The 23,936-nt window shown below is 47.8% G+C and overlaps 1 protein-coding gene across 1 annotated transcript in view; it reads right to left on the reverse strand.

Annotated features, from left to right (window-relative positions):
* The window catches only part of EVC2 (EvC ciliary complex subunit 2), a 144,545-nt gene that overhangs the window by 42,815 nt on the left and 77,794 nt on the right, over positions 1 to 23,936 (reverse strand). The window contains exons 10-15 of the mRNA XM_024741863.1: positions 23,094 to 23,418; positions 16,569 to 16,808; positions 14,153 to 14,328; positions 11,254 to 11,413; positions 6,237 to 6,691; positions 847 to 1,051 (exon numbers count right to left, since the gene is read on the reverse strand). Coding sequence (XP_024597631.1) covers positions 847 to 1,051; positions 6,237 to 6,691; positions 11,254 to 11,413; positions 14,153 to 14,328; positions 16,569 to 16,808; positions 23,094 to 23,418 — 1,561 coding nt within the window. The remainder of the gene's footprint in view (positions 1 to 846; positions 1,052 to 6,236; positions 6,692 to 11,253; positions 11,414 to 14,152; positions 14,329 to 16,568; positions 16,809 to 23,093; positions 23,419 to 23,936) is intronic.

Raw genomic sequence — 23,936 nt, forward strand, 5'->3', positions numbered from 1 at the left:
ATGGCAATCGACTCTCTGAAGACGCGGGAACGCAGCATGTGATAAAGGATGCCTGGGAAAGTGGTGATCTTGGATCGTGCTCAGGGAAGACCACTGTGCAGGTAACATATTTGAACTGAGATGTGAAGAGACTGTAAAGAGCTGGCCCTGTGATGTTCTTGGCAGAGGAAACAGCAAGTCCGAAGGCCTTGTCTCAGGTGGGATTCCCCAGAGGCAGAGCCAGAGGCAGGGACTGGGGTGCACGCAGTTTCCGGAGAGAGAACCTCTGAGCAAGGCGTAGGGGGTGAGGGAACCAGGACAGGAGGGGGAAAGGGCCACGCATGGTGGAGGTCTCAGGTAGCGTCTGGCCTTGACTGGTCCATAAGGGGCTCCAGAGTAAACCCTGCACCCAAGAGTTGCCTCGTCTGTGGCCCATAACACGTGCTCACCACAGGCATCTGTCAATCATCACCCTCCGAGGCCCAGGGTGAGAGATGCCCTTTTCCACCTGAGCTGAGCATCCTCCTTGTGCCACTTACAGAAGTACTCTGAGTGGGTCACTGGCTGTGGCCAAGGGAGGGGGCAGGAGGAAGAGTCACCTTTCAGGGTAGGTGGCTCCCATCGCTGAGGGGAACGCTCAGGAGAGCGGCGCAGCTGTGAGCCGTGAGTGGCAGAGACCCAAGTCCAGGTACCAGTGTGTCCACTACAGAACTTAAGGTGCTTCCAGGAACAGCTGATGCCAACAGGGCCCGAGAGGAGAGGGTGGGAGATGAGCTGAGGGTGGGTGGCGGAGCGAGATCCTACAGTATCAACTGCCGGAGGAGGCCCCGCTTCTGCACCCACGAGGCCCCGAGATGCCCATCCTACCTGCAGCTCAGGGGCGGCCAGCGCCTGGTCCAATTTCAGGAACTCTGCTTCTCGCCATGCGGTTTGAAATTGCTGCAGCAGGACTCGGGCCCGGATTTTGGGAAGGGCCAAGCTCCTGTCCATCTGAGCGAAGCAGCAGTGAACTTCCTGCCTCATCCCGAGCAGCTCCTCTTCGGACAGGGAGAAGGCAGAGGACCAGAGCTTTCTGGAAAAGCAAGAACAGTGATATGTTTTAGTGGAGAGAAGACAGTGTGGGTTGTGCTGGGGGGAAAGTGTAAATTCAAAGCTCAAACTCCACTAGTCAAATCCACGTCTGGAAAAAAAACACCATCTCCTTAATCGGGCATTCATTCCACAAGGATTTCTTGAGCATCTAATGTGTGTCATGATGGACACAACATCATATTGGGACTAGGAATTCAGAGTTGAATGAGACAAGCCTGTGAGCAGGCAACAGGCGTCCCGGCGCTCACGACCTTGAAGAGAACCTGTCTCCGTTTAGAACAGACATGAAGACAAAGAACTGTCCACCGAGCCTGGCCAGCAGCAGACTGTACGTAGGGACCAGCAGCCCGGAGGAGAGATGCCCAACTCGGCAGGTCATGGGGAAGGGGGGCCTTGTGCTGGGTCTTTCTAGCATGATGAGTGACAGCTCTCATTTAGGGAAAACCTATTCCGTGCTGGAAACCACACAGAGTGATTTACCGTTAGGGGCTGACTGTGTCCTCCCAAAAGATATGTTCAAGTCCTAACCCCTGGTACCTCTGAATGTGATCATATTTGGAAATAGGGTCTTTGCAGAGGCAGTTTAGAAGTAAGTTAAGATGGGGTCATGTTGCAATAGGGTGGACCCTTAATCCAATATGACTGGTGTCCTTCAAAGAAGAGAAGACACACACACAAGAAGGCCATGTGATGATGGGTCTACGAGCCAACAAGTGCTGAGGATTGTAGCAACAGCAGAAGCTAAGAGAAAGGCGGGGATCAGATTCTCCCCTGGAACCTTCAGACAGAGCATGACCCTGCCGACACCTGGATTTGGACTTCTGGCCTCCAGAACTGGGAGGCAATACATTTTTGTTGTTTTAAAGCCCCTGGTCTGTGGTGCTTTATTATGCCAGCCCCAGGAAACATTTACCTGCATCCTCACTGATCCTTTGGCAACTCAATCCTCAATTTACAAATGAGGAAATTTTTTTTGCGGTACGCGGGCCTCTCACTGTTGTGGCCTCTCCCGTTGTGGAGCACAGGCTCCGGACGCGCAGGCTCAGCGGCCATGGCTCACGGGCCTAGCCGCTCCGCGGCATGTGGGATCTTCCTGGACCGGGGCACGAACCCGTGTCCCCTGCATCGGCAGGCGGACTCTCAACCACTGCGCCACCAGGGAAGCCCACAAATGAGGAAATTAAGGAATGTCTCCCTCTTCCTCCCAGGCAAGGCCTACAGCCACTCTACAGGGGAGAACGGCCACAGGCTCTCTTTCCCACCTCTGGGGATCCAGTCTGGCCAACGAGATGGAAGAGGAGGTCGGCTGGGACTTCTGGACAGAATGTCCTCCCTGACCCAGGAGACAGCATCTGGAGGGAGGCCATCTCTTCTGTCCTGCTTTGGGCAATGTGTGTCTGTTCATTGATCACTCAAAAAATCTTCATGTGGGCCTGTGGGACTTCAGCTCACCTAGAAAGTTCTCTCGTGGAAGCAGAATAAGACCGAAAGGGCTGACTTGGGTCCCCAGACAGAAGCGGTCTAAAGGCCCCAAGCCCATGTCTTGGGTTCCCTGGGACTCACCAATTTTTCTGAAACACTTTAGGAAACTGCAGCTGTTCCTTTGTACCTTCCCTCGTGGAGAATCTTTGCCCCACGTGTTTGCTGCTTACGTGGACTCCAAGGTGAAAGCAACTCTGAAATGAATCTGAGTTTTTATTCTTGCCCATCTTCAAACCAGATTGGCCCAGGGTGGTCTGGCTTTAATCTTCCACTAGGTAGGCACCAAGATAATACAGAAATATAGGAGATAGGGTCTTTGCCCTGAAGGAATTTAAAATCCAGGCAGGAGTTTAGCAAAAAGGTCTCAAAGACACTTTCCCTGGCAAAATATGCATCCTCATTAATTCTTATTTTATAGGACCAGGTTTACAGCAACTCTCTCTGGCTTGAAATTGAGAAGCTTATAAAAATATGTTTCAAAACTATTGTGCAAAGCCATTTCTACTTAATGCCTCAGAAATAAAGGCTACAACCTTTTAGGGTCTTAAATAAGCAAAGTATATATTGTGTGTATTGTTAGTTGACCCCCTTTAACCCTTAGGAAAATCATAAAGAGTTTTCTGATACCAAAGTGAGATCTCTCTTTTCCTGTTGAACGACTCAATCGGCGGCCGCTTTAATAATACTCCCCGCAAAATGGAACCACATGAATCAAAGAAGATGACCATCCAATAATGGGAATGTCACGTCCAATCCACACACTTTGAAGAGCCCAAAGCAGGCTGGATGGAGCAAAGAGACTTTGGTCGAATGTAGATTGAGCTGAATAATTACTGCTGAGAACAATTCGTGGGAATAAGAAGTGGCATTTAAGGATCTGATTTGTATGGGCTTGGAGAAGACAGCATCTTGTTTGTTCAAGAAAACAAAAACGAACAAAGATTGCGAACTAAACAAGGACAGAACCATAAAGAAAGAGAGATGAGAAGGAGGGGAGAGGTCACTTCATCTAAACCAAGACAATCTCACCCTCTGCAAACACCTGGGACCTCTCCTCCCCGGCAGCAAGGTCAGTCCCTGGGAATGAACACTTAAGGAGGAGGCACTGCATCCTTGAGGCCAGGAAGACCTTGTTCCATGGGATGTCACCGCCACCAAGGAAGGATGGGCACTGCAGAACGATGCTCTGCTATTTGGTATCCCTGAAAGGGTTCAAGGAGAGCTCAGGCCTCGGTGCAGATGGGGAGGACCACCGACGTCCAGCGAGCAGCATGCAGGATCAGTAGAGGAGGGGGACAGATGGACCGAGCAGACAGACTGAGAAGGACGCCTTCCCCTACCCTCCCCCAACGCCCACCCCCAACACCCCCTCCACAATCCTATGTCGATGCAACCTTTTCTAATCAAAAGGGCTTCAATTCAATTCAGAATTGAAATTGTGGCTAAGACCCAAACTGAACTGTGGAGTGGCCATACCGAGGAAAGAATAGTCAAAGGGCTTTGGTTTTGTTTATTCGCTTCAATAGTGTTTTCTGGGTTGGTTGGTTCCTTTAAGGAATATTGATGGGTGGGTCCGTTGGTTAAAAGGAAAAGAGCGCTATGTTATAGCCAAACGGGCACAGTTACGCCCTTATGTGTAAACAGTCTACACTACTCTAAATAAACAGACTGGGAAGATGGCGGTTACTGTTTATCTTCACTGCGCTGCTGTTGCTGGGGGTTTTGATTCTGTCTTTCATGCGGTGAGACTGGTCTCCCCTCTTCACACCCGGACAAGGACCCACCCAGCTGTTCCACCACCTAGTCTTGCCCCGCCTCAGCAAGGCAACAGTGGGCAGTGTCGCCTTGTCTCTGGCTCCCAGTACCAGGTCAGTGGCCGGCGCCCAACATGTACCTTCTTCAGAGCTTGGTAAGGATCTTAATCCTCCATATGTTTACCTGGTTAATTACTCCTGCTTTGTGTATCACAGTCATCTATTTATGTGTCTGTCTTCCTCCTGATAATCTGAGTTCTTCCAGCACAGGAATGATGGTGGTGATGCTAGCAGCTACCTCTTTTCATCCACTTATTGCAGACCAAGGGTTGTGTTAAAAGACTGACATAGGGCTTCCCTGGTGGCGCAGTGGTTGAGAGTCCGCCTGCCGATGCAGGGGACACGGGTTCGTGACCCGGTCCGGGTAGATCCTGCATGCCGCGGAGCCGCTGGGCCCGTGAGCCATGGCCACTGAGCCTGCACGTCTGGAGCCTGTGCTCCGCAACGGGAGAGGCCACAGCAGTGAGAGGCCCGTGTACCGCAAAAAAAAAAAAAAAAAAAGAGAGATGATGTATGTGACACCTGGAGCTGCAGCAGCCATCCTGAAACCATGTGGGGCTGAGCCCAAAGACCAAAGCAGCACACTGAGTGTAGTGGAGCAGAAGGATGTTGAGGGCTGGATCTTGATAGTATCATTGGGTCATGGAATCAAAACTAGAAAATTACCCCCCGACTTCTTATAAAATGCTTTCTTCACCTTCTAACAACCCAATGGTATCATGTGCTACTGAAAGCACCGTAAATAATTTATCATTGTCATCCCATTCTACAGGCAAGAAAGATGAGGCTCAGAGAAGTTAAGTAACTTGCCTACACTCAGACAGCTGGTGGCAGTGCTGGGATTTAAACCCAGGTTTTTGGTCTACACTGCCCACATTTCATTCCTCTCTGTAGCCCCATGTGGGCCGTGTTCGAGGCTCCTCCAGTTTCCAATCTGACGTGCCAGCCCTAAACAGTTGCCAAAGCTTTGCTGGTGTCTATCACACAGCTGATGGCCCCTTTTGGGCCACGTCAAATCTCAGTCTGCACAAAGAGCCGGCGAATGCTGCAGGGGAGTGAAGGACTGTCAACAGTGGCCCCTCTGGAATTTGATTTTAACTTGTCCTCATTGCTTCCATAGCTCTCCAGTGGCTTTAAAAACATTAGTGGTGCAAATTATCCATTATTTTATAATTATTACACCAGGATTGCTGGCGGGCAATGGCTTACAGCATCCTAGTCAGAAGTGGATGTCATTCCATGGTTCTTGAATTCAATGAATGAAGGGGCCCCATAAAGAGATGGTGCAGCGGGCCGTAAGGCCTGGAATGAAGGCCCACTACCATGTGCTCCCTGACATCTGCTGACACAGGGAGGGCCTCCTGTGGCTTAACTATAAGTTATCCTCCCCATCCTGCTCCTGTGGACAAGCTCCCCTCTTCACACAACACTTCTCATCAAGGGGACCAGGTGCAATTCCTGCTTACTCATGAGCAGTGGGTTTCAGTTCCCTGCCAGCCTGTAGTTGTCCAAACAAGCCCATCACATCCTCCCACGGGAACCAGGGGGCACCTCACCCTCCTGTTGCTTTTGCGTTGGCCAAAAAATTTGTTTGTTTCCCCGCTCACATGAAAAACCCGAACTTGTTGGCCAACCCAAATACAAAGCCTGCCTCCCATGAGCCCTGGTTGTTTGCTCTGCAACCCTTGAGTGGCCCTGGGGGAACATGCACTGCCCGTCTTCCCTGGGCTGTGGGTATAAGTAACTAATACACTGCTGTCCAGCGTCAGATGGCACGTGTCTGGCCATCCCCGTAACCAGGCGGTGGAATCCCTCCCCCACCAGTGGGAGGAGAGGAGGCGATGAAAACACACAGGGATTAAAACTCACGTGAAGATCAAGTGCTCCCAGTGTCTCAGCTCCGCCTGCTCCTCCGTGGAGGCCTCCAGAGCATCGTCCTTCAGTCTCTGCCTCACGCTCTGAATGCCCTCCTGGCCTCTGTCCCTCTCCTCACCCTCGAGCCGCTCGGCCCGGGCGGCCAGGTCCCTGCTGTGCTCCTCCAGGATCTGCTGCAGGAAGAGCCAGGGGACCCCGCGCTTGAGCAGTTCCTGGGTCATCACCGAGTTCTGCAGCCGCCGCAGCTGCTCTGTGGCTTTCTCGGACAGTGAGAGGGTCAGGGCCCTGAGCTCGTCCAGGGCAGCCTGGTCCAGGCGCTCCTGCAGCTCCTCCAGGGTGGCGCTGTGCTCGGCCACCAGGCTCCGCCACTGGCCCATGTACTGGCGAGCATCCTCAGCCGCCCCGAAGGCTTCAGCGATGGACAGCCGCTCCCTCCGCTGCTCCTTGTGCTGGCAGGAGTTCCAGAACAGACAATTAACAGGGGGCGGGACTCGGTTGTACAGCTCTTGGGGGAAAACACTCTGGTTGCAGGAAGCACCGAATGTCAACATCTCTTTCCCCAATCACCTCACATTCAGCAAATTGTTCTTGAAAACAAAAAAAGTAACATAATTTAAAGACCAATGGAGATTGCCAAAGTAGCAGCAGAGGAGAATTGAACCACGAAATGGAAACTTTGAATAAATGCTTTGTTCTTCTAAAGCCAACTAAGATTTTTATGCAAGTAGGCTAATAGGACAGAAATACTGCAAGAGCGTGTTCAGAACTGGAAGGACTCTTGATTTCTCCCCATAGTCAAGCCTTAGACAACAAGAGAGGAAATTTCTATTAAGGTTTTTATCTTCTTAACACATCCTCCCCAAAGGAGAAGAATGCGTAACCTGGTTGATCTTTAGTAAAATGTGACCACCTTTTTACTCATTTGTTTCAAAGAAGGATCCAGGACATCTTTTTTTCTCTTCCTTCACTCAGATATAATATCCTCTCTATTCTCTCTATCTTGCACTCTTCTTCTGAACTAGACAAAATCTGCCTCTGTCTATGTTAATCACCGTATTCCAGAGGCAAGGGGTGGCATAATTCAAAGATTTATGGAGAGGATTTAAGCAAAAGGCTTAATCTGCCTCACCCAACTGAGCTTTTAGCAGTACCTCCTTTGTTTGAGGTTGCATCGTTTTTAAATGAATCAATAAAGTTGATCGTTGTTCCCCCCTCCCCAAAAAACAAAATTATTCTTTAGAAAATAACCCAAAATGTAGTGAAAACTTCATTTGTTCAACATTTATTGAACACGTATCTATTGAGTAGGTAAAACCCAAGAGGCAGACCACCTGGGCTCCTAACCTGGCTTCTCCACTTACAAGCTGAGCCACCCCAAACCAGTGTCTGGCCCTGTCTGGGCCTCTAACTGCCTAATCTGTAAAATGGGGATAATAATAGGATCTACTTCACAGAGTAGGTGTGAGGATGCAATGAGTTGCTGAAGACATGTGTAACTCTTAGAGGAGGGCCTGGTGCAGAATTGGCATCAATGAATGTCTGCTATTATTATTACCAAGTCCCAGGCACATAGGAACTGAAAATTGAGATATCCTAAGAGAAAACCCCCCTGAGATCCATGAGAGACAATTTAAATGAGGAGGTCACAGAAGGCCTTTTAAAGAAGGAGACCCAAATGGATAAACAACAAGGTCCTATTGTATAGCACGGGGAACTATATTCAATATCCTGTAGTAAAACATAATGGAAAAAACAACAACAAAGGCTAATCACCACCAAGAGTAATTATAGTAATAATATGCTACTACTAATTTTTAAAAGTTAAAAAAATAAAGAAGGAGACCCGGGCTTCCCTGGTGGCGCAGTGGTTGGGAGTCTGCCTGCTAATGCAGGGGACACGGGTTCGAGCCCTGGTCTGGGAGGATCCCACATGCCGCGGAGCGACTGGGCCCGTGGGCCACAACTACTGAGGCTGCGTGTCTGGAGCCTGTGCTCCGCAACAAGAGAGGCCGCAATAGTGAGAGGCCCGCGCACCGTGATGAAGAGTGGCCCCGGCTTGCCACAACTAGAGAAAGCCCTCGCACAGAAACGAAGACCCAACACAGCAAAAATAAATAAATTGATTAATAAACTCCTACCCCCAACATCTTCTTCTTTAAAAAAAGGTCATATCTCAGTTGGGTTAAGTTGGGGGAAAGGAGACTCCTGGGAGAAAGAGCAGTAGGCATAAAGGCCCTGTGCTGGGAAGCTGACATGCATAGAGATGTACATCACGGTGTTATTAACAACAGTGCACCTGTGGACAGTCTGGGTTCTATTTTGTGCAAATATGTCTTGTTCATGGGTCCGGGTGACCAGAGAGTGTCAATTCCTTCCTTCTACAATACTGGCTGAGCACCTACAATGTGTCCTCAGAGCTGAGGATATGACACAAACCTTTGCCTTTGTGGAGCTATGTTCTCACTCTGTACCACTCACAAGATTTATCAAAAGCAGCCATAAGGAACAGGACTCATGGGAAACTGCTAAAATATCTGCAGTTCTTCCATCCTTCCAGACCCTAGCCTGGAGCCCGGCCAGACCATCAGAGAAGTGTGTTCTTGGGCCTCATTGCTTTGATCCTTGAGCCAGTGGAGATGGATGAGGTGATGCTAAAGATGGGGTGGAGTTCAATGGTCCAGGTGAGAATGCCGGGCCCAACACTTGATAATAAAAGCAGAGTTTTTAATCAACCAAATTAAGTTATTGTTTCCCTTTCCCTCCCGAATGGCACCAGACCACCCCCTGTGTTATCCCATGTATCTAGTATCTCCTCTGAATCTGTCCTTGTTCCCGTGCTCAGGACATGCTCTCATCCGTTTTGACCTGGTCAAGGTCTACAGCCTCCCATTGGTCCCATTGTAGACCTGCTCAAGGTCTACAGCCTGGGGCTCCTCCAACTCTATCCGCAGGCTGCTCACATGAGCTTCCTAAATCCCAAATCTGATCTTCCTTCTGAAACTGAGCAGGACCTGTGGGGCTCCTGGGCATGGGAGCCTTTTGAACAGCTGCTAATCAGGGAAGGGAGGGGAGGCAGAGACAAGGGAGGGGCAGCCAAGAAACAATAGTGCAGCCTTGGGGCAGGGTCCTGGTTCCGCCTCAAGGGATACACATAACAGTATCTTTGAGCTCTTTTACAGAACTAAAACCCCCAACAAATGGAAGATATTAGCATTCTTCATTCCAGAGAAGGTAATGACCTGCTCATCAGGAGACCACCTGAGGCCAGATTAAGGAACTGCGGCACTGCACACACCCTGATCCTTAGTGGCACCTCCACCCTTGAACCACTGCTACAAAACTCATCACCAAATCCTCCCGGGTTGGGACACAGTTTTTCAGGGCACGAGCCCACTGCGTCCTTCTTTGCCTGACAAAGCAATAAAGCTATTCTTTTCTACTTCACCCAAAACTCTGTCTCCAAGATTTGATTCAGCACTGGTGCACAGAGGCCGAGTTTTGGGCATCACTTCTCCTCCTGAAAACCCTTCAATGCTCCCCACTGCCCTTGAATGAAGGTCAGCTGCCAGCCCGGCACACTGCCCTCATTGATGAGGTGCTGCTTCCCGGGCGTGCCTCCTCCAGCCCCCGCCCTCTGCCCTCCCAGCTCTCATGTTCTCGGAGCTCCAAGCACAGCGGGGCACCCTCGCCTGAGTGCTTCACCTTTGAACAAGACGCCTCCCCATCCCCTGCAGTGTCCTTCCTGCCTTGCTCGCATCAGATGTTCATTTGTCCCCCAGAACTCGGGTTCCCCAGGAGACGGTGACTTCCTCTCTGTGCTACCAGAGCATGTAGGGAGCACATGATGTCTTTCTGTGGTTGCCGGTTGGTCTCTCCCTTCTCGAGGTTCACAAACAGCTGAGTGGGTCAGTGTCAAGGACAAGGCTGAGGCTCTAAGTCAGACAGGCCTGGGCTCAGTTCCACATCTGCCACTCACTAAACAGGTGACCTTGACCTCATTACTTAATACTGTGATCTGAATGCTTGTCTTCCCCCAACATCCTATGTTGAAACCTAACATGGGACATGGTGGTGTTAGGAGAGGGGGCCTTGGGGAGGTGCTTAGGTCATGAGGGTGGAGCCCCCTGAATGGGATTAGTGCCCTTATAAAAGAGGCCCCACACTCACCCACCAAGCTCCCTCCACCTTTCCACCCTTCTGACTTCTTCTACCAGCAAGAAGTCAGCTGTCTGCAACCAGAAGAGGGCCTTCACCAGAATCTGACCTTGCTGGCACCCTGATCTTGGACTTCCAGCCTCCAGAACTGTGAGATATAAATTGCGGTTCTTTATAAGCCACCCAGTCGGGTACTTTGTTATAGCAGCCCAAATAGACCACAACACTTAAGCCCTCTCAGCCTCAAAGTCTTCATTAAAAAAAGAGAAAACAGGGCTTCCCTGCTGGTGCAGTGGTTGAGAGTCCGCCTGCCGATGCAGGTTCTTGCCCCGGTCTGGGAAGATCCCACATGCCACGGAGCGGCTAGGCCCGTGAGCCATGGCCGCTGAGCCTGTGCGTCCGGAGCCTGTGCTCCGCAACGGGAGAGGCCACAACAGTGAGAGGCCCGCATACCACAAAAAGAAAAAAAAAAACAGAAAACAGTAGCATCTACCTCATAGGGTTAATGTAAGGATTAAATAAAATACATAATACACTTAGCACAGTACCAATTAAACACTCCATAAATGTTGTAGCACCCATCAGTCATTATTCACTGGAACCAGCACTCCTATTCTCTTGCCCTGGCAGACATTACTAACTTACTGCAACCCTCAGCTTTGCTAGGACCTGTAGAAATCTTGACACAGCATTCCAAACAGTCACTACCAATCAACTGTAGATGGCACATCAGGATGCCTGCCCAGTTGCCCTTTGGATCCTAGCCCTCTGATGGCAGTGCCTGGCATGGAACCCGGCACTTGGTGGGTGTTCACAATGATTATGTAAAGAATCAAGAGGATAATTCCTTATATACCTTTTGCAGCATCTCTCGTCTTCTCTTAATTATTAATTTTTGGTGGAGTTTTTTCTTTTCCTGCTTTAAGTCATTGTCCAACTTCTGTTTTATAGAAAAGACTTCTGTCTGAGCCCGCTCCAAGAGCACCCGCATCTGATCTTCATCCAAGTAGCCTGCTCTAGATGAAAAAGAGGCAGAGTTAGTTAACACACTCTCCAAACTCACCTGCAGCTTGGCTGTGCTGTGGCTGAACGTTTATCTCCATATTAGTTCAGGTTGAATCAGAGAAATCTCTACCAGCAGAAGGAGCAGGAGAACAGGCAGCTAAGACGTTACGAAAATGCAGGAAGGGTAAGGTCAGCTTTTTCAGAGATGTGCAGAGAAAGCTCGCATCCCGAGTGAAATTGCAATTGGGCAAGAGTTCTTGGAGACAGCAACATTCATGGGGACCACTGTGGAACAGAGAGAATCTTCCAAGAGGAGATGGTAGATTGGGAAGTCCTAGTGACAGGAATGGCACAAGTAAAGTCCAAGAGGTAAAATGCAGGGAAAACTCGCTGTGAGGGTTAATTCTGTTTATCAACTTGACTGGCCAGGGTGCCCAGATTAAAGATCACTTCTGAGTGTGTCTGTGCAGGGGTTTCCAGGTGAGACTAACATTTGAATGGGTGGGCTCAGTAAAGCAGATGACCCTCCCCAATGTGGGTGGGCACCCAGTCCACTGAGGGCCTGAACAGAATAAAAGGTGGAGGAGTAAGGAATTCACTTTTTTTTTCCTGCCTCACTGTTGAGCTGGGACATTTCATCTCATCTTCTCCTGCTCTAGGGCTGGGATTCCCCTGGTTCTCAGGCCTCTGGACTGAATTACACCACTGGCTTTTCTGGGCCTCCAGCCTGCAGAGGGCAGATTTTGGGTCTTCTCAGCCTCCACAGTCACACGACACAATTCCTCATACATATCTTACTGGTTCTGTTTTTCTGTTGCTACCACGATCACCACTACCATTCCCAGTCTTTCTGCATCCTTGGGCTGGGCCCCCTGCTTGGCATACAGTAGATTCACCATGGAAGCTTCCTGAAGGAATGAATAGGTGACTGAGTGAATGGTAGATATGCATTTCAGAAATGTAAGTCTGTGCCAACCTATTAAAATAGGATTTAAAAATCAGAGGTACAGAACACTTCCCTGGTAACTGCTCCCCACGGTATACCCAGCTGTTGGGTGCTTCAAGGCAAGGAGCTTCAAGGCAAGGAGCTGTTTCTTTCACTCGAGTGAAAATGAATCAGGAATGTCAAGTTAACTGCAGTGACAAATTCATTAGCATCTTTGGGTGGGAAGTGTTCACATAACTTGCACCTTACTGAATCCTCATTAAAGAGGACAAGAGAGGGCTTCCCTGGTGGCGCAGTGGTTGGGAGTCCGCCTGCCGATGCAGGGGAAACGGGTTCGTGCCCCGGTCCGGGAGGGTCCCACATGCCGCGGAGCGGCTGGGCCCATGAGCCACGGATGTTGAGCCTGTGCATCCGGAGCCTGTGCTCCGCAACGGGAGAGGCCACAACAGTGAGAGGCCCGCGTACCGCAAAAAATAAAAATAAATAAAGAGGGCAAGAGAGCTGCCAAGTCCTAGTACAATTACTCAGGTAGTAGGACCAATTCATAAAAGCACGGCTTGTCCTAAGAAAGCCAACCTTATCATCATGGCCCTACTCATTTTAAAGCTTGTAACCTACAAAGAATAAATTTCATTGTTGACAATTATGCGTCTCATAGACTAGCTGAGAAGGAACGCTGTCTAAGGGCTAGAGGCTGCAGTGAACAGCACCATTTACCTGGCTGCATGGTACCCCAGTGCTGCTAAGAAAAATTACTCAGAGTCCAAGATAAGCATCTGTGTATTTATACTTAATTCCAAAGGCCAAGACATGGAGGCAACCTAAATGTCCGTTGACAGATGAATGAATGAAGAAGATGTGGCATATATATATATATATATATATATATATATATATATATGTAATGGGATATTACTCAGCCATAAAAAATGAAATAATGCCGTTTGCAGCAACATGGATGGACCTAGAGATTATCATACTAAGTGAAGTAAGTCAGACAGAGAAAGACAAATATCATATGATGTCACTTATATGTGGAAACTAAAATATGATACAAATGAACTTATTTACAAAACAGACTCACAGACGTAGAAAACAAACTTACGGTTGCCAAAGGGGAAAGGCAGGGAGGGATAAATTAGGAGTTTGGAATTAGCAGATACACACTACTATATATAAAATAGATAATCAACAAGGACCTACTGTATAGCACAGGGAACTATACTGAATATTTTGTAATAACTTATAAGGGAAAAGAATCTGATAAAGAATAGATATATATATGTATGTATAACTGAATCACTGTGCTGTACACCTGAAACTAAGTCAACGATACTTCAATTAAAAAAATACAAAAATAAAAACAAACTCCCTCCCCCCCCAAAAAAAAGAAAAACAAAGGTGAATGCAAGAGCCAACGGTGTCCTAGAGCTCAAGGAGAAGTGGGCTATCCCGTCACACAGTTCATGAAAGACTCCACCATTGATTTCTTGATGAAATGTTGGGGATTTGCTTTAAAATAACTCAGGGCAGGGATGTGTAGCTACATCAAGATTGCCCACAAGCTGGTACCTCCTGAAGTTGAGGATGGGCACACGTCAGCTCACTGTATGGTTGTCTCGACTATTGGGTATGTTTTAAAAATTCTGTAATGCAAAGGATTCTTCCAACTAGAGAATTCTTAAGAAATAAGTCAGGAGCAGCCAGTGCATTCGCTGAATGAACAGAAGTAGATGGTCTTTGATGAGGAACGTTGGGGCAAGGCTGTTTGTTTGCATCATTTTGGGTGGTCTGGGGGTTTTACCTCTCGTGTTTCTGGATAAGGAGGGTCAGCTGAGCAGAAGCAGTGCTAAGCAGGCCCTGCACCCGGGTCTCTGATGACTGTATGTTCTGGACCAGATACTCCCTGTGGCCAAATCTTTTACTGAGATGGTATCTCTTACTAGCCTGGAAAAAGTCCATTAACTCTTCTACATTCTCCTGTTAAAAAAAAACAAAAAAAAACAAGAAAATATGCTTAAATAAAATTTAAAGAAAATTCTTTCTAGTCAGTTAAAATATTACATTTCCTTTCTGAAGAAAATACACGGGAATAGAAGCCCTGGGATTAACACCTTAAATGTCCCTGCCCCGAACAAAGGTTTAGAAGAAAATTACATACTAATAAGAAATGAGGGCTTTGAAAAGTGCATTTGAGACCCAGATGGTAAAGAGTTATCAAAACAATTTTGCTTCCCTAGAAATGGAATATAAATTTCTCTCAGGCATCCTTCACCCACGCGCACAGTCACACCTGTGGCGCTCCCCAAACACAGCACCAGGACAGGTGCTGAAGTTCTGGGATAAATTAGCCACCGGCTCTGACCCCAGGACTCCCACACTCATGGAGGACACGAGATGAGCCTGGTCACAGAATAGCACGAAGTTCCTATAACGTACAAAATGCATAAGAACCCAAGCAAGCACAAGAGAGTAATAATAGCCTTGCATATACTGGGTGTTTTTGCTGGGCCTGGCATTGGGCCCAGAGCATTTCTCGTCTTTTGTAACTTAATTTAGGGACAGGATACTATTATTCCCATTTCACAGATGAGGAAACTGAGTCCATATCACACAGCTGGTAAATGACTGAGCAGGGATTTGAACTCAGCCATCTAATTCCAGGGCCTGTGTTTTAACTTCATAATAGGCTGTCTCCCAAATCCAGCTTCAACCAGTAGCATAATAATTAGACCAGCAGTAATTAAACCCACGGTAATTAAAACATCAGCCTCAGTGTACTATCCCACTGACTGGCTCTGCTGTCTTTTTTCCATCTGGGGAAATACTGTCCATGCAGTGGGTTACCCGAAAGTTCAACATTTTGTTCAATAAGAAACGTATGATGTTTTTCTTTCCACACAAAAGCTATAATCTCTCCAGGTCCAACACCTGAGGATTTGCACTCTCCTGACAGTGAAAAGCAGAATGGTCGGTGGGATGTGGCCAAATGCCAGCTTCTCTCTGAGAGCTCCTGGCAGCAGAATCAATACAGCAGGAACACTGGTGACATTTCTATCCTCTGCGGAGCTGGATCACGTGAGTCAGCTGACCTGAGCCCTTGACGTCGGGAAGCTCAGAGTCGGGATCCTCAAATACTAATCTGTCTGTGCCTTGGGACTGTCACCAGGGCTGTTACTTTTTTGTCCCCAGTATTATTAACAATAACACGTGTTCTTTCCAACATGGAGAGTCAGCCACAGCTTACCACGAGGAGCGGGCAAAACGACAGCAAAATCTGTTAATCCCTAAGCGATGCTGTGGGGTCTGAATACCTACCCAGGACTTTATTTACTCTCCTAAAGTTTTACTGGGAAAAACCAAGAGCAAAACGGAGAGGCTGGCTGGCTCTCTTCATGCCAAGAGTGCCTTCTGACAGCGGTCCTCTCTTTCCAAAAGGCTCACGAGGGCCGCCTGGTCTCCTCCTGGGACAGCCCTGATCTGTTGCAGCTCTCACTCACGAAGCCCGTGCCAGGAGCAGAAATCTGGTGCATTACTGCACACCAGTGATGCACTGTGTGTACAGGCACAGGTAAAATGCCTCAGGCAGGCCTCATAAAAATAGTGACAGTCTCATAAACTACTTTCACAGTCATCTAGGAATTTATTCGGTCTGGGTTAATGACACTCACACTCAAGCTTACATGCAAAAACACCCACAAATTCACCCAAGAATATCGAGACAGAGATCATAAACCCTAGGCATACATCGCCACACACACATGCACGCACACACATATATGCACATATATATTTACATTTTTAACCACTATATATATTAAACATATATTGTGCCAAGCACTGGCTTTCCATGAATTAGATCATGAAATTTCCATCATGCCCCTTTTAGTGTGGGGACTCTATTACCCCCATTTTACAGGTGAGGCAACTGAGTCTCAGAGAAGTTAGGCAATTTGCTTAAATTCTCAGAGCTGATGGGTAGTGGAACTGGAATGCAAGTCCACGTGAGCCTGAGTCTAAGGCCTGTGCTTCAAGCCCCCGTTTGCCCTGCTTACTGGAAACTCAGCCGCCGCATCAAGAGGTCGAAGGAAGACAGCGTTAGTTCACTGGAACCCAGCACAAAAGAAGAGACAGGACTTAGCTCAGAAAGAGGAGAAATTTACTGAAACAGTTCAGGAAAATGACTCCTCCATCAGAGAGAGCCGCATTTGAGGCATTACCTGTATTTTAGAGTAATCTTGCAGCAGCATTTTCGCTGCCTCTGGCTTCAGTTCCCCTTTGAAAATAGCACTTTTTATCTGGGTAAAAAAGATACCGTGCAGTTCATTCCTCTGGAAAATGGCCAGCTGCCTGTGGGCCTTGGCAAAGTCTTCCTCCTGCTGCAGAGCAAGGGACCTCCTCAGGTGCTCCTGTTCTAGGCCATGGAGGGTCCGCAGGAGGCTGCTGCATTCGATAGCGGACTGTGGAGGAGAGGGGGGCACGTGGGAGGTGACACACTGGTCAGGCATGCAAGGCACATGTGTGCAACATGCCAGCACACACGTGTACATATGTACACACATGCATGCGCGCACAGCACACATGCACGCACCAACACACATGTGCACAGTGCATATAAATGCACATACAGGCACACACGCATGTACACAGAGGACGCATACGTGTACCATCAGCATACACAGTGCATATCAATGCACACAGCAGTAATGCACATACACGCACACACATGCATGCACGTGCAAGGCACATACACATACGCTCAGCACACAGACATGCACCAACACACGTGCACACATACACATGCACAGTGCATATCAATGCACACAGCAACAAACAATACGCATACATGCACAAAGATACAGGCACACACAGCAACACAAATACAGCGCACGCATGTGCACACCCACATGGAACACACACATGTATACACACAGGCATACACACACACTGAATCCCAAATTTGCCATGAGGAAGCTGCTAAACTCTGGGAAATGCTGTTGTAACCTGTCCTCCCTGTTATCTTAACGTTTTCCAGAACCATCTCAAAGAAGAAAATTCACAAGAGTGGAAATTTTCAAATCAAACTGCCTGAAAATAGCCCGCAAAATGGAAACATCAATGGACTGTGCTGTTAGGCTCTCAAGCTTATTTCCATCATCTTTCATCCTTAACTTCGATGAAGAGAAAGATACGAGCAATCAGGCCCAAGCTGATAACATTTGCGTTAAAAGGGAGGCAAAGGGGAAGTAGGAAGTGGATCCTGGGGTGCCTCCACTTTATGTGGTCCAGAGGGAGGGCAGCAGGGGGGAGACATGCCTTCACTAAGTTCCTGATGCCTCTGCACTCCCATTACCTCAAAAGACTCATGCCGCAGGAGGGTGTCTTAGTCATTCCACGTGCAGAGGCGGAATTCTAAGAAGCCCCCAAGATTCCTGGCCCCCCGGTGTAAGACGTCACAGAAATCCCCTCCCTCTGAGTGTGGACATAAACTTTGAATATGATGGGACTGTCACTCCAATGGTCAGATTATTATGTGGCAAAGCTGAAGGGGTCTTCTCTTCTGGAGAGAAGTAGTTATTCACAGCTGACTTGATCTAAATTACAGAATGCAAGTCACCCACAATGAGGGTGTTGGGCCCCTGGCTCTGGGCATCACAGGGATGCTCTGCTACCAGGGGAGTAGCTGGTGCCCAGGTAGGTCCATTCATCCATGAAAGTGACCTTCTATTTTGACAGTATGGAATTCGACAAGCTCCAAACCTCCATTTATTTTAATTAATAGGAATGAAACAGGGGTGAAATCCATTTAACTCCTCACAGCCAGGACAAAAAGCAAGCACACAGCACACGTGGACGCACACACACACACAAGCGTACACACGTGCTTGAGTGTGTGCCTGCAAATCCTAAAACGTAATTATCTGTCCTTGCTTAGAATAGTATTTCTGAAGAATAAGGCATGAGGAAATGATGTGTTTGTGTCATAGTGAAATGCTCCTTAAAATAACTTTTGATGGGAGTCCCCCCATTTCCATGTATACTGCCCTCCTAAGGGGGTCCAGAGACCCACAGAAACGTGTTCATCCCCTGCTCTAGTTCAATCCTTCTGTGGCACAGATGAGAAGACTAAACCCTAAAGCAGGGGACACCACGGAGGCCTGCCAAGCAGGGGAGGACATGTGAGGTAGCCTGGGAATTACTGTACTAGGGGGCATTGGGGACTGGGGTAAAGTAGAGAGAGCGAGCCCTGCTTACGGGGTCAGCCACTGCTCAGCCCACCAAAGGGGGCTCTGTAGGGCTATGCACCTGGTGTGGCCATATCTTTCCATTTTTTTAAGAGAAGCTGAAAGTCTGGATTTCCTATCCAAAATTTTATATTTTAAATATTGGCAACAAATGTGCATTTTTAAAGGTACGTTAAAATAATGGTCACTCAGCCCCAGCTCCCTATTGAACTTTCCACTAAAATAGACTTCTCAGAGAAATGAGGCATGTTTATCCTTCAGCTTAAAATGCCTAAAAAAGCAACTTGCATGGAGAGATTGGGAGGCCTGGGTCAGGATAGGGAACTTCAATCCTGGCTCGAGAATCGCAGGCCTGTGCCAGGCTGTTCTGACAACTGCTCTTCGCGCTGACTCTAGGCCATCAAAAATGTGAAATCGTGTCAGGAAATTATGACTGTACTAAATGACACTCCCTCTACTCAATTTAGCAAGCTGGGCAAATCGTGAAAATGTTTTATAGAAATAAAACCCCCAGAGATGGTTCCAGTGTAAGAGCTCTTGCCCTTAAGGCATCTTTTCCTTTAAGACACACTCAAAGGAGTTAGGAAGCCTCCGGCAGCTCAGGGCAGGATGCGCTGCTGCTGCCTCTTCTCCGAGTAGGTGGGAAGCACGTGGATCTGGAAGAGGTCCCCCTATAAAGTACACACGCTGAATGGCCAGTGGCTGCTTGCAGGAAGCTGGGCAAGACACTTCCCCTCTGGGCTTCTGTTTCTCCAACTTGAACTGGAAAGATTTCACATCCTGACTGTTTTATGTCATGGGCTTCTTTAAAGATTACACTAAATAATGAGACTGGATAGAACAGGGCTGACACTGCCAAGCATCGGTCTAAGTACTAAACAAGTATTGACAGTCCTATATGACAGGCATCATTATCGTCCCCAGTTTAAGGATGGGGAAACCGAGACCCAAGGAGCCTGAACAGTGCACCTTCTGGAGGAACAAAGTGAGATCTAAACCTAAGCCACCTGCCTTCAGAGTCTATATTTGCCACTACCCTTAAGAGCTTCTCCATGCAGAAACACTTTACAGACTGTACGGGATCATACAGATGTTTAAACGTGAACAGATTTCACTGCTATACTAATTACTGGAATTCCTAAACTTTACTCAAAAAAACTGATACTCCTCATTTAGCTTTTTTTTAAAAAAACAAAACAAAAAACTAATTCTTGGAGGAATAATACGGCCAAAATATTTTCATGCATTTTATTTAAAGATGACTACAATAAATGAATAGATGACGAAGTCATTCTAAGATGGAATGACTTGCACAGACTGGAAGGGAAATAGCTCTGTTAACTTTTGCAGCTTTAGGCTATTTTTGGAAGTGGATTTGCTCAAATAAGGAGACTTCTCTCTGGACAGGGTGGCCTGGGGGAGCCATAGAGATGGTGCCACCCACCCTGAGCCCGGCACAGGGCGAGCAGGAGAACACTGTGTGTCACCCCTTCTCCATGCCCGCAACAACCAGTGTAAATAATGAGCAAACACTTAAAACTGCGCTGCCGCGGGCAGTCTTTGCAACAAAAGCATCGCAAAGGCAGAAGGCCACCAGGATCACGATGCACTGTTGCGTGAGGGTGGCCGTGAGGCTTGATGGTCGGGGCGAGCTGCCTGGGTGTGTGTCTTGGTCCACCCACGTGTCCTCAGGCAAGTGACCTTCTCCCATCTGTTTCCTCACCTGTGAATGTGGGAGCCTATCAATTCCCACTTCACTGAGTGGGTGTGAATATTTGAAGAGAAGGTCCAGGTGATGTGCTCTGAAAAATTCCTGGCCTTCAGTAAATGCTAAGTGTGAGAGCGTTTAATGACATCTGTGATGGTAAGTGGAAACAACCATGATAGAAAGTTCAATGAACCGCATAAACCTTACTCTGTAAAAAAAAAATATATGTAAAAATAAAGCAAAAGGTTTATGCTGAAAGCCGAGGACAGGAGTGGGGTCCCCTTAGCATAGTGGTGTCTCCAGGCTCAGACACACAGCAGCAACTCAAACAGGCTGAACGAATGTTTGTCTACTGTCGACTGGTGGAATGTGTTTCAATTTTTTTCTGGGTTTTTCCTTTTATGCTTTGGAGCTGGAGTTGGCAGACTTTCAGTAAAGGCCAGATAAATATTTTAGGCTTTGCAGGACACATCAGGGTTCTGTCACATATTCTTTTTTTGTTTTTACTTTTTACAATCCTTTAAAAATGTAAAAACCATTCTCAACTCAAGGGCCAGAAAAAACAGGCCGGGCAGGATTGGACTCATGGGTCCCAGTTTGCCGACCTCTGCTTCTGAGTACTTTCCAAGCCTCCCTCATTGAATGCGTATTATTTTTATCAGAAAAAAAAATATAACAAATTGAGGAAATAAGAGAGAGAGAGAGAATGAGACTGTTTGGGGCTGAAACAGTGAACCGTGTGTTTAACACATTCTTTTAAAGTGCTGAACTCAAGGAAGCACAGTGCTGACCTGTGCAATCATGGATGGAGATCAGAGAGTGGGGCCAGCCAGGGGAACAGTGGTGGGCTGAACGTTGGCCCCTCTCCAAAAAGATACATACACATCGTAATCCCAGAACCTATGAACATGACCTTATTCGGAATAAGGGTCTTTGCAGATAATAATACAGGATCATTTAGCTAGGTCCTAAATCAAAAGATGAGTGTCCTTAAAAGAGACAGAAGTGGAGGTGACAGGGTCATGGGCCATGTGAAGACCAAGGTCAAGATTGGAGGGATGGGGCTTCCCTGGTGGCGCAGTGGTTGAGAGTCCGCCTGCCGATGCAGGGGACGCGGGTTCGTGCCCCGGTCCGGGAAGATCCCACATGCCGCAGAGCGGCTGGGCCCGTGAGCCATGGCCGCTGAGCCTGTGCGTCCGGAGCCTGTGCTCCGCAACGGGAGAGGCCACAACAGTGAGAAGCCCGCGTACGGAAAAAAAAAAAAAAAAAAGATTGGAGGAATGCAGCCACAAGCTAAGGAATGCTTGGAGCCACCAGAAGCTGGCAGAGGCAAGGAAGGATTCTCCCCAAGAGATTTCAGAAGGGCCATGCCTGGCTGACACCTTGATTTTGGACTTCTGGCCTCCAGAACTGTGAGAGAATAAATTTCTATTGTTTTAAGCCACGAAGTCTGTGGTCATTTGTTACAGCAGCTACAGGAAATCCATACAGGAGCCAAACCGAAAATAAGCCACACCCTAAAATGAGATGTGTGTTGAGGCGAGGGGACCCCAGCTGCAGGGGAGTGGCTGGGGGTGAGACAGCGTGAATCGCACCTCTCTGCTTTAGTGCCCAGCCCGTAGTCTGGCCACAGGTGACCGACCATCTGAGAGCCAGGCGCTGTCACCCTGAGAGCTCTCTACTCTCTCCCAGAGGATTTCTGTGCACGGCTGCCAGTCTGCAGAATGGAGGTTAGGAGTTCAGAAGCTCGTTCCTAAGATGTTAGACCTCCCTAGGATGATAAATTTTCAGAACAGGTTATGTGGGCTCAAGTCACCAGAGGGAACCAGCCATCTCTTCCAAGGAGGAAGGTAGAAATCAGACTGGATTTGGTGCGCCTGGGAAAAAACTCTGGCGTGATTCCTTTCAAGATGGAAACTGACACTCTCTTAGGAAAATGAGAGCTGATCTCCGATCAACAGAGACCAGCCCTGGGAAGGCCGAGAGGTCAGAACTCCCAGAACTGGGCACTGTGCACGAGAGCCTACTGCAGCCCACACCCGGGGCTCCTTTTCTGCATTACTTCTTCCAGCCGCTCTGAGAGGGGGGCGCCCTCGGCCTTGACTCACAGACTTAGAGAGGCTAGTTAAGGCCTTCCGGAGCTGAGCTGGAGTGTACTAGAATATGAGTCCAGGTTTCTCTGGCTCCAGAGCCCGTGCTGGAGAGAACTTAGTGCGGTGCAGTCCAGACGGACACACTGACATCACACTGACATCACAACCCCCCTGAGCTGTGCTCTTGTGGACATGCTTTTCTGTGAATGAAGCCATTCTACCTGTCCCATGACACCCCACAGCACTGTGAACGTACCTCTATTACAACATGGCTGAATGAATTCACATGTGTTATATGCGAGAATCCTTCATTAGACTGTGAACTTCTCAAATGCAAGAACCATGTCTCAGTGCTCTCTGTACCTTCACTGCCTAGACAGTAGTGATCAGTAAATGCTTTCTAAATGAATTCTGGATGGATGGATGGAAGTGTAGATGAGCAGGTGGATAGAAGGGTGGTAGGCGGATGGATGGATGGGTTGGAGTTTGGATGAATGGATGCATGGATGGGTGGTGAGTGAATAAATGGATGGATGGATGAGTACATGGACAGATAGATGGAAGGGTGGTAGGTGGGGAGAATGGATGGATGGGTGGGTGGATGGATGAATGGGCAGGTAGATGTATGTATGTATGGATGGATGGATAAATGATGAAGGAGGGAGGCAAATGAAAGCCTTCCTTTCAAAGTTGCCTTACCCTCTCACTAACACGTTTCAGCACCTCTTCTGCTTCCTCCATTGCTGCCATCTCCCTCTGGTACTGGCTTTCTGTCTTCTTTCTTGTTTCTAGGTCACACTCAGCTGTCAAGGCCACCATCTTCCGATCATACTCGTCTTGAATTTCTTTCTCCAGCAACAGAAACTGCTTTTTGAAAACAGCACCCATCCTCCTCTCTACCTGAGGGGAGAGATGGCCACTGCTGGTCAGATTTTTCAGTAGAAGAGCAATGATGTCTTTGCTGATTTGGGTTCGACAAGCTTCCAGATCTGAGTCTGCCCGATTCAGGGTTGCAATTTCCAGCCTGGGAAACACAAAGGTCAAAAGAATTCCATTACATAAAATCACAGCAGAAACCAAAGGTCCCTCAGAGCTCTGAGGTTTTAACTTATTTGTAAAGTAAGGTCTTTCTTTTCCTTTCTTCTCTTCCTTTTCTCCCTCTCTTCTGCTCCATCCAGTTATTGAAGGACAGTGACTAAATTAGCAGAATATTATTTAGTAAATTTGCAGGGTACCATGTTGGAAACTACAAGGAATATAATTAATATAAGACATGGTCTTTGTCAACAGGCAACAAGTCAACAAAAACAAGAAGACCAGGAGAAAAATGGTTAAATATTTGGAGGATTTGAAAAATTAGGCTCATTTTACTTTTTTCCAATTAAAAATTAATTTATAGATATGTCAAGTAAATGTAATGTAAGACCCTGGATGGAATCCTGGAACAGAAAAAGGACATTAAGTAAAAACTAGGGAAATCTGAATGAGTATGGACTTTAGTTAATAATAATGTATCAGTATTGGGTCATTAATTTTAACAAA

The sequence above is a fragment of the Neophocaena asiaeorientalis genome, unplaced genomic scaffold (assembly GCF_003031525.2).
Source record: "Neophocaena asiaeorientalis asiaeorientalis breed wild unplaced genomic scaffold, Neophocaena_asiaeorientalis_V1.1 scaffold218, whole genome shotgun sequence".
Classification (NCBI taxonomy): domain Eukaryota; kingdom Metazoa; phylum Chordata; class Mammalia; order Artiodactyla; family Phocoenidae; genus Neophocaena; species Neophocaena asiaeorientalis.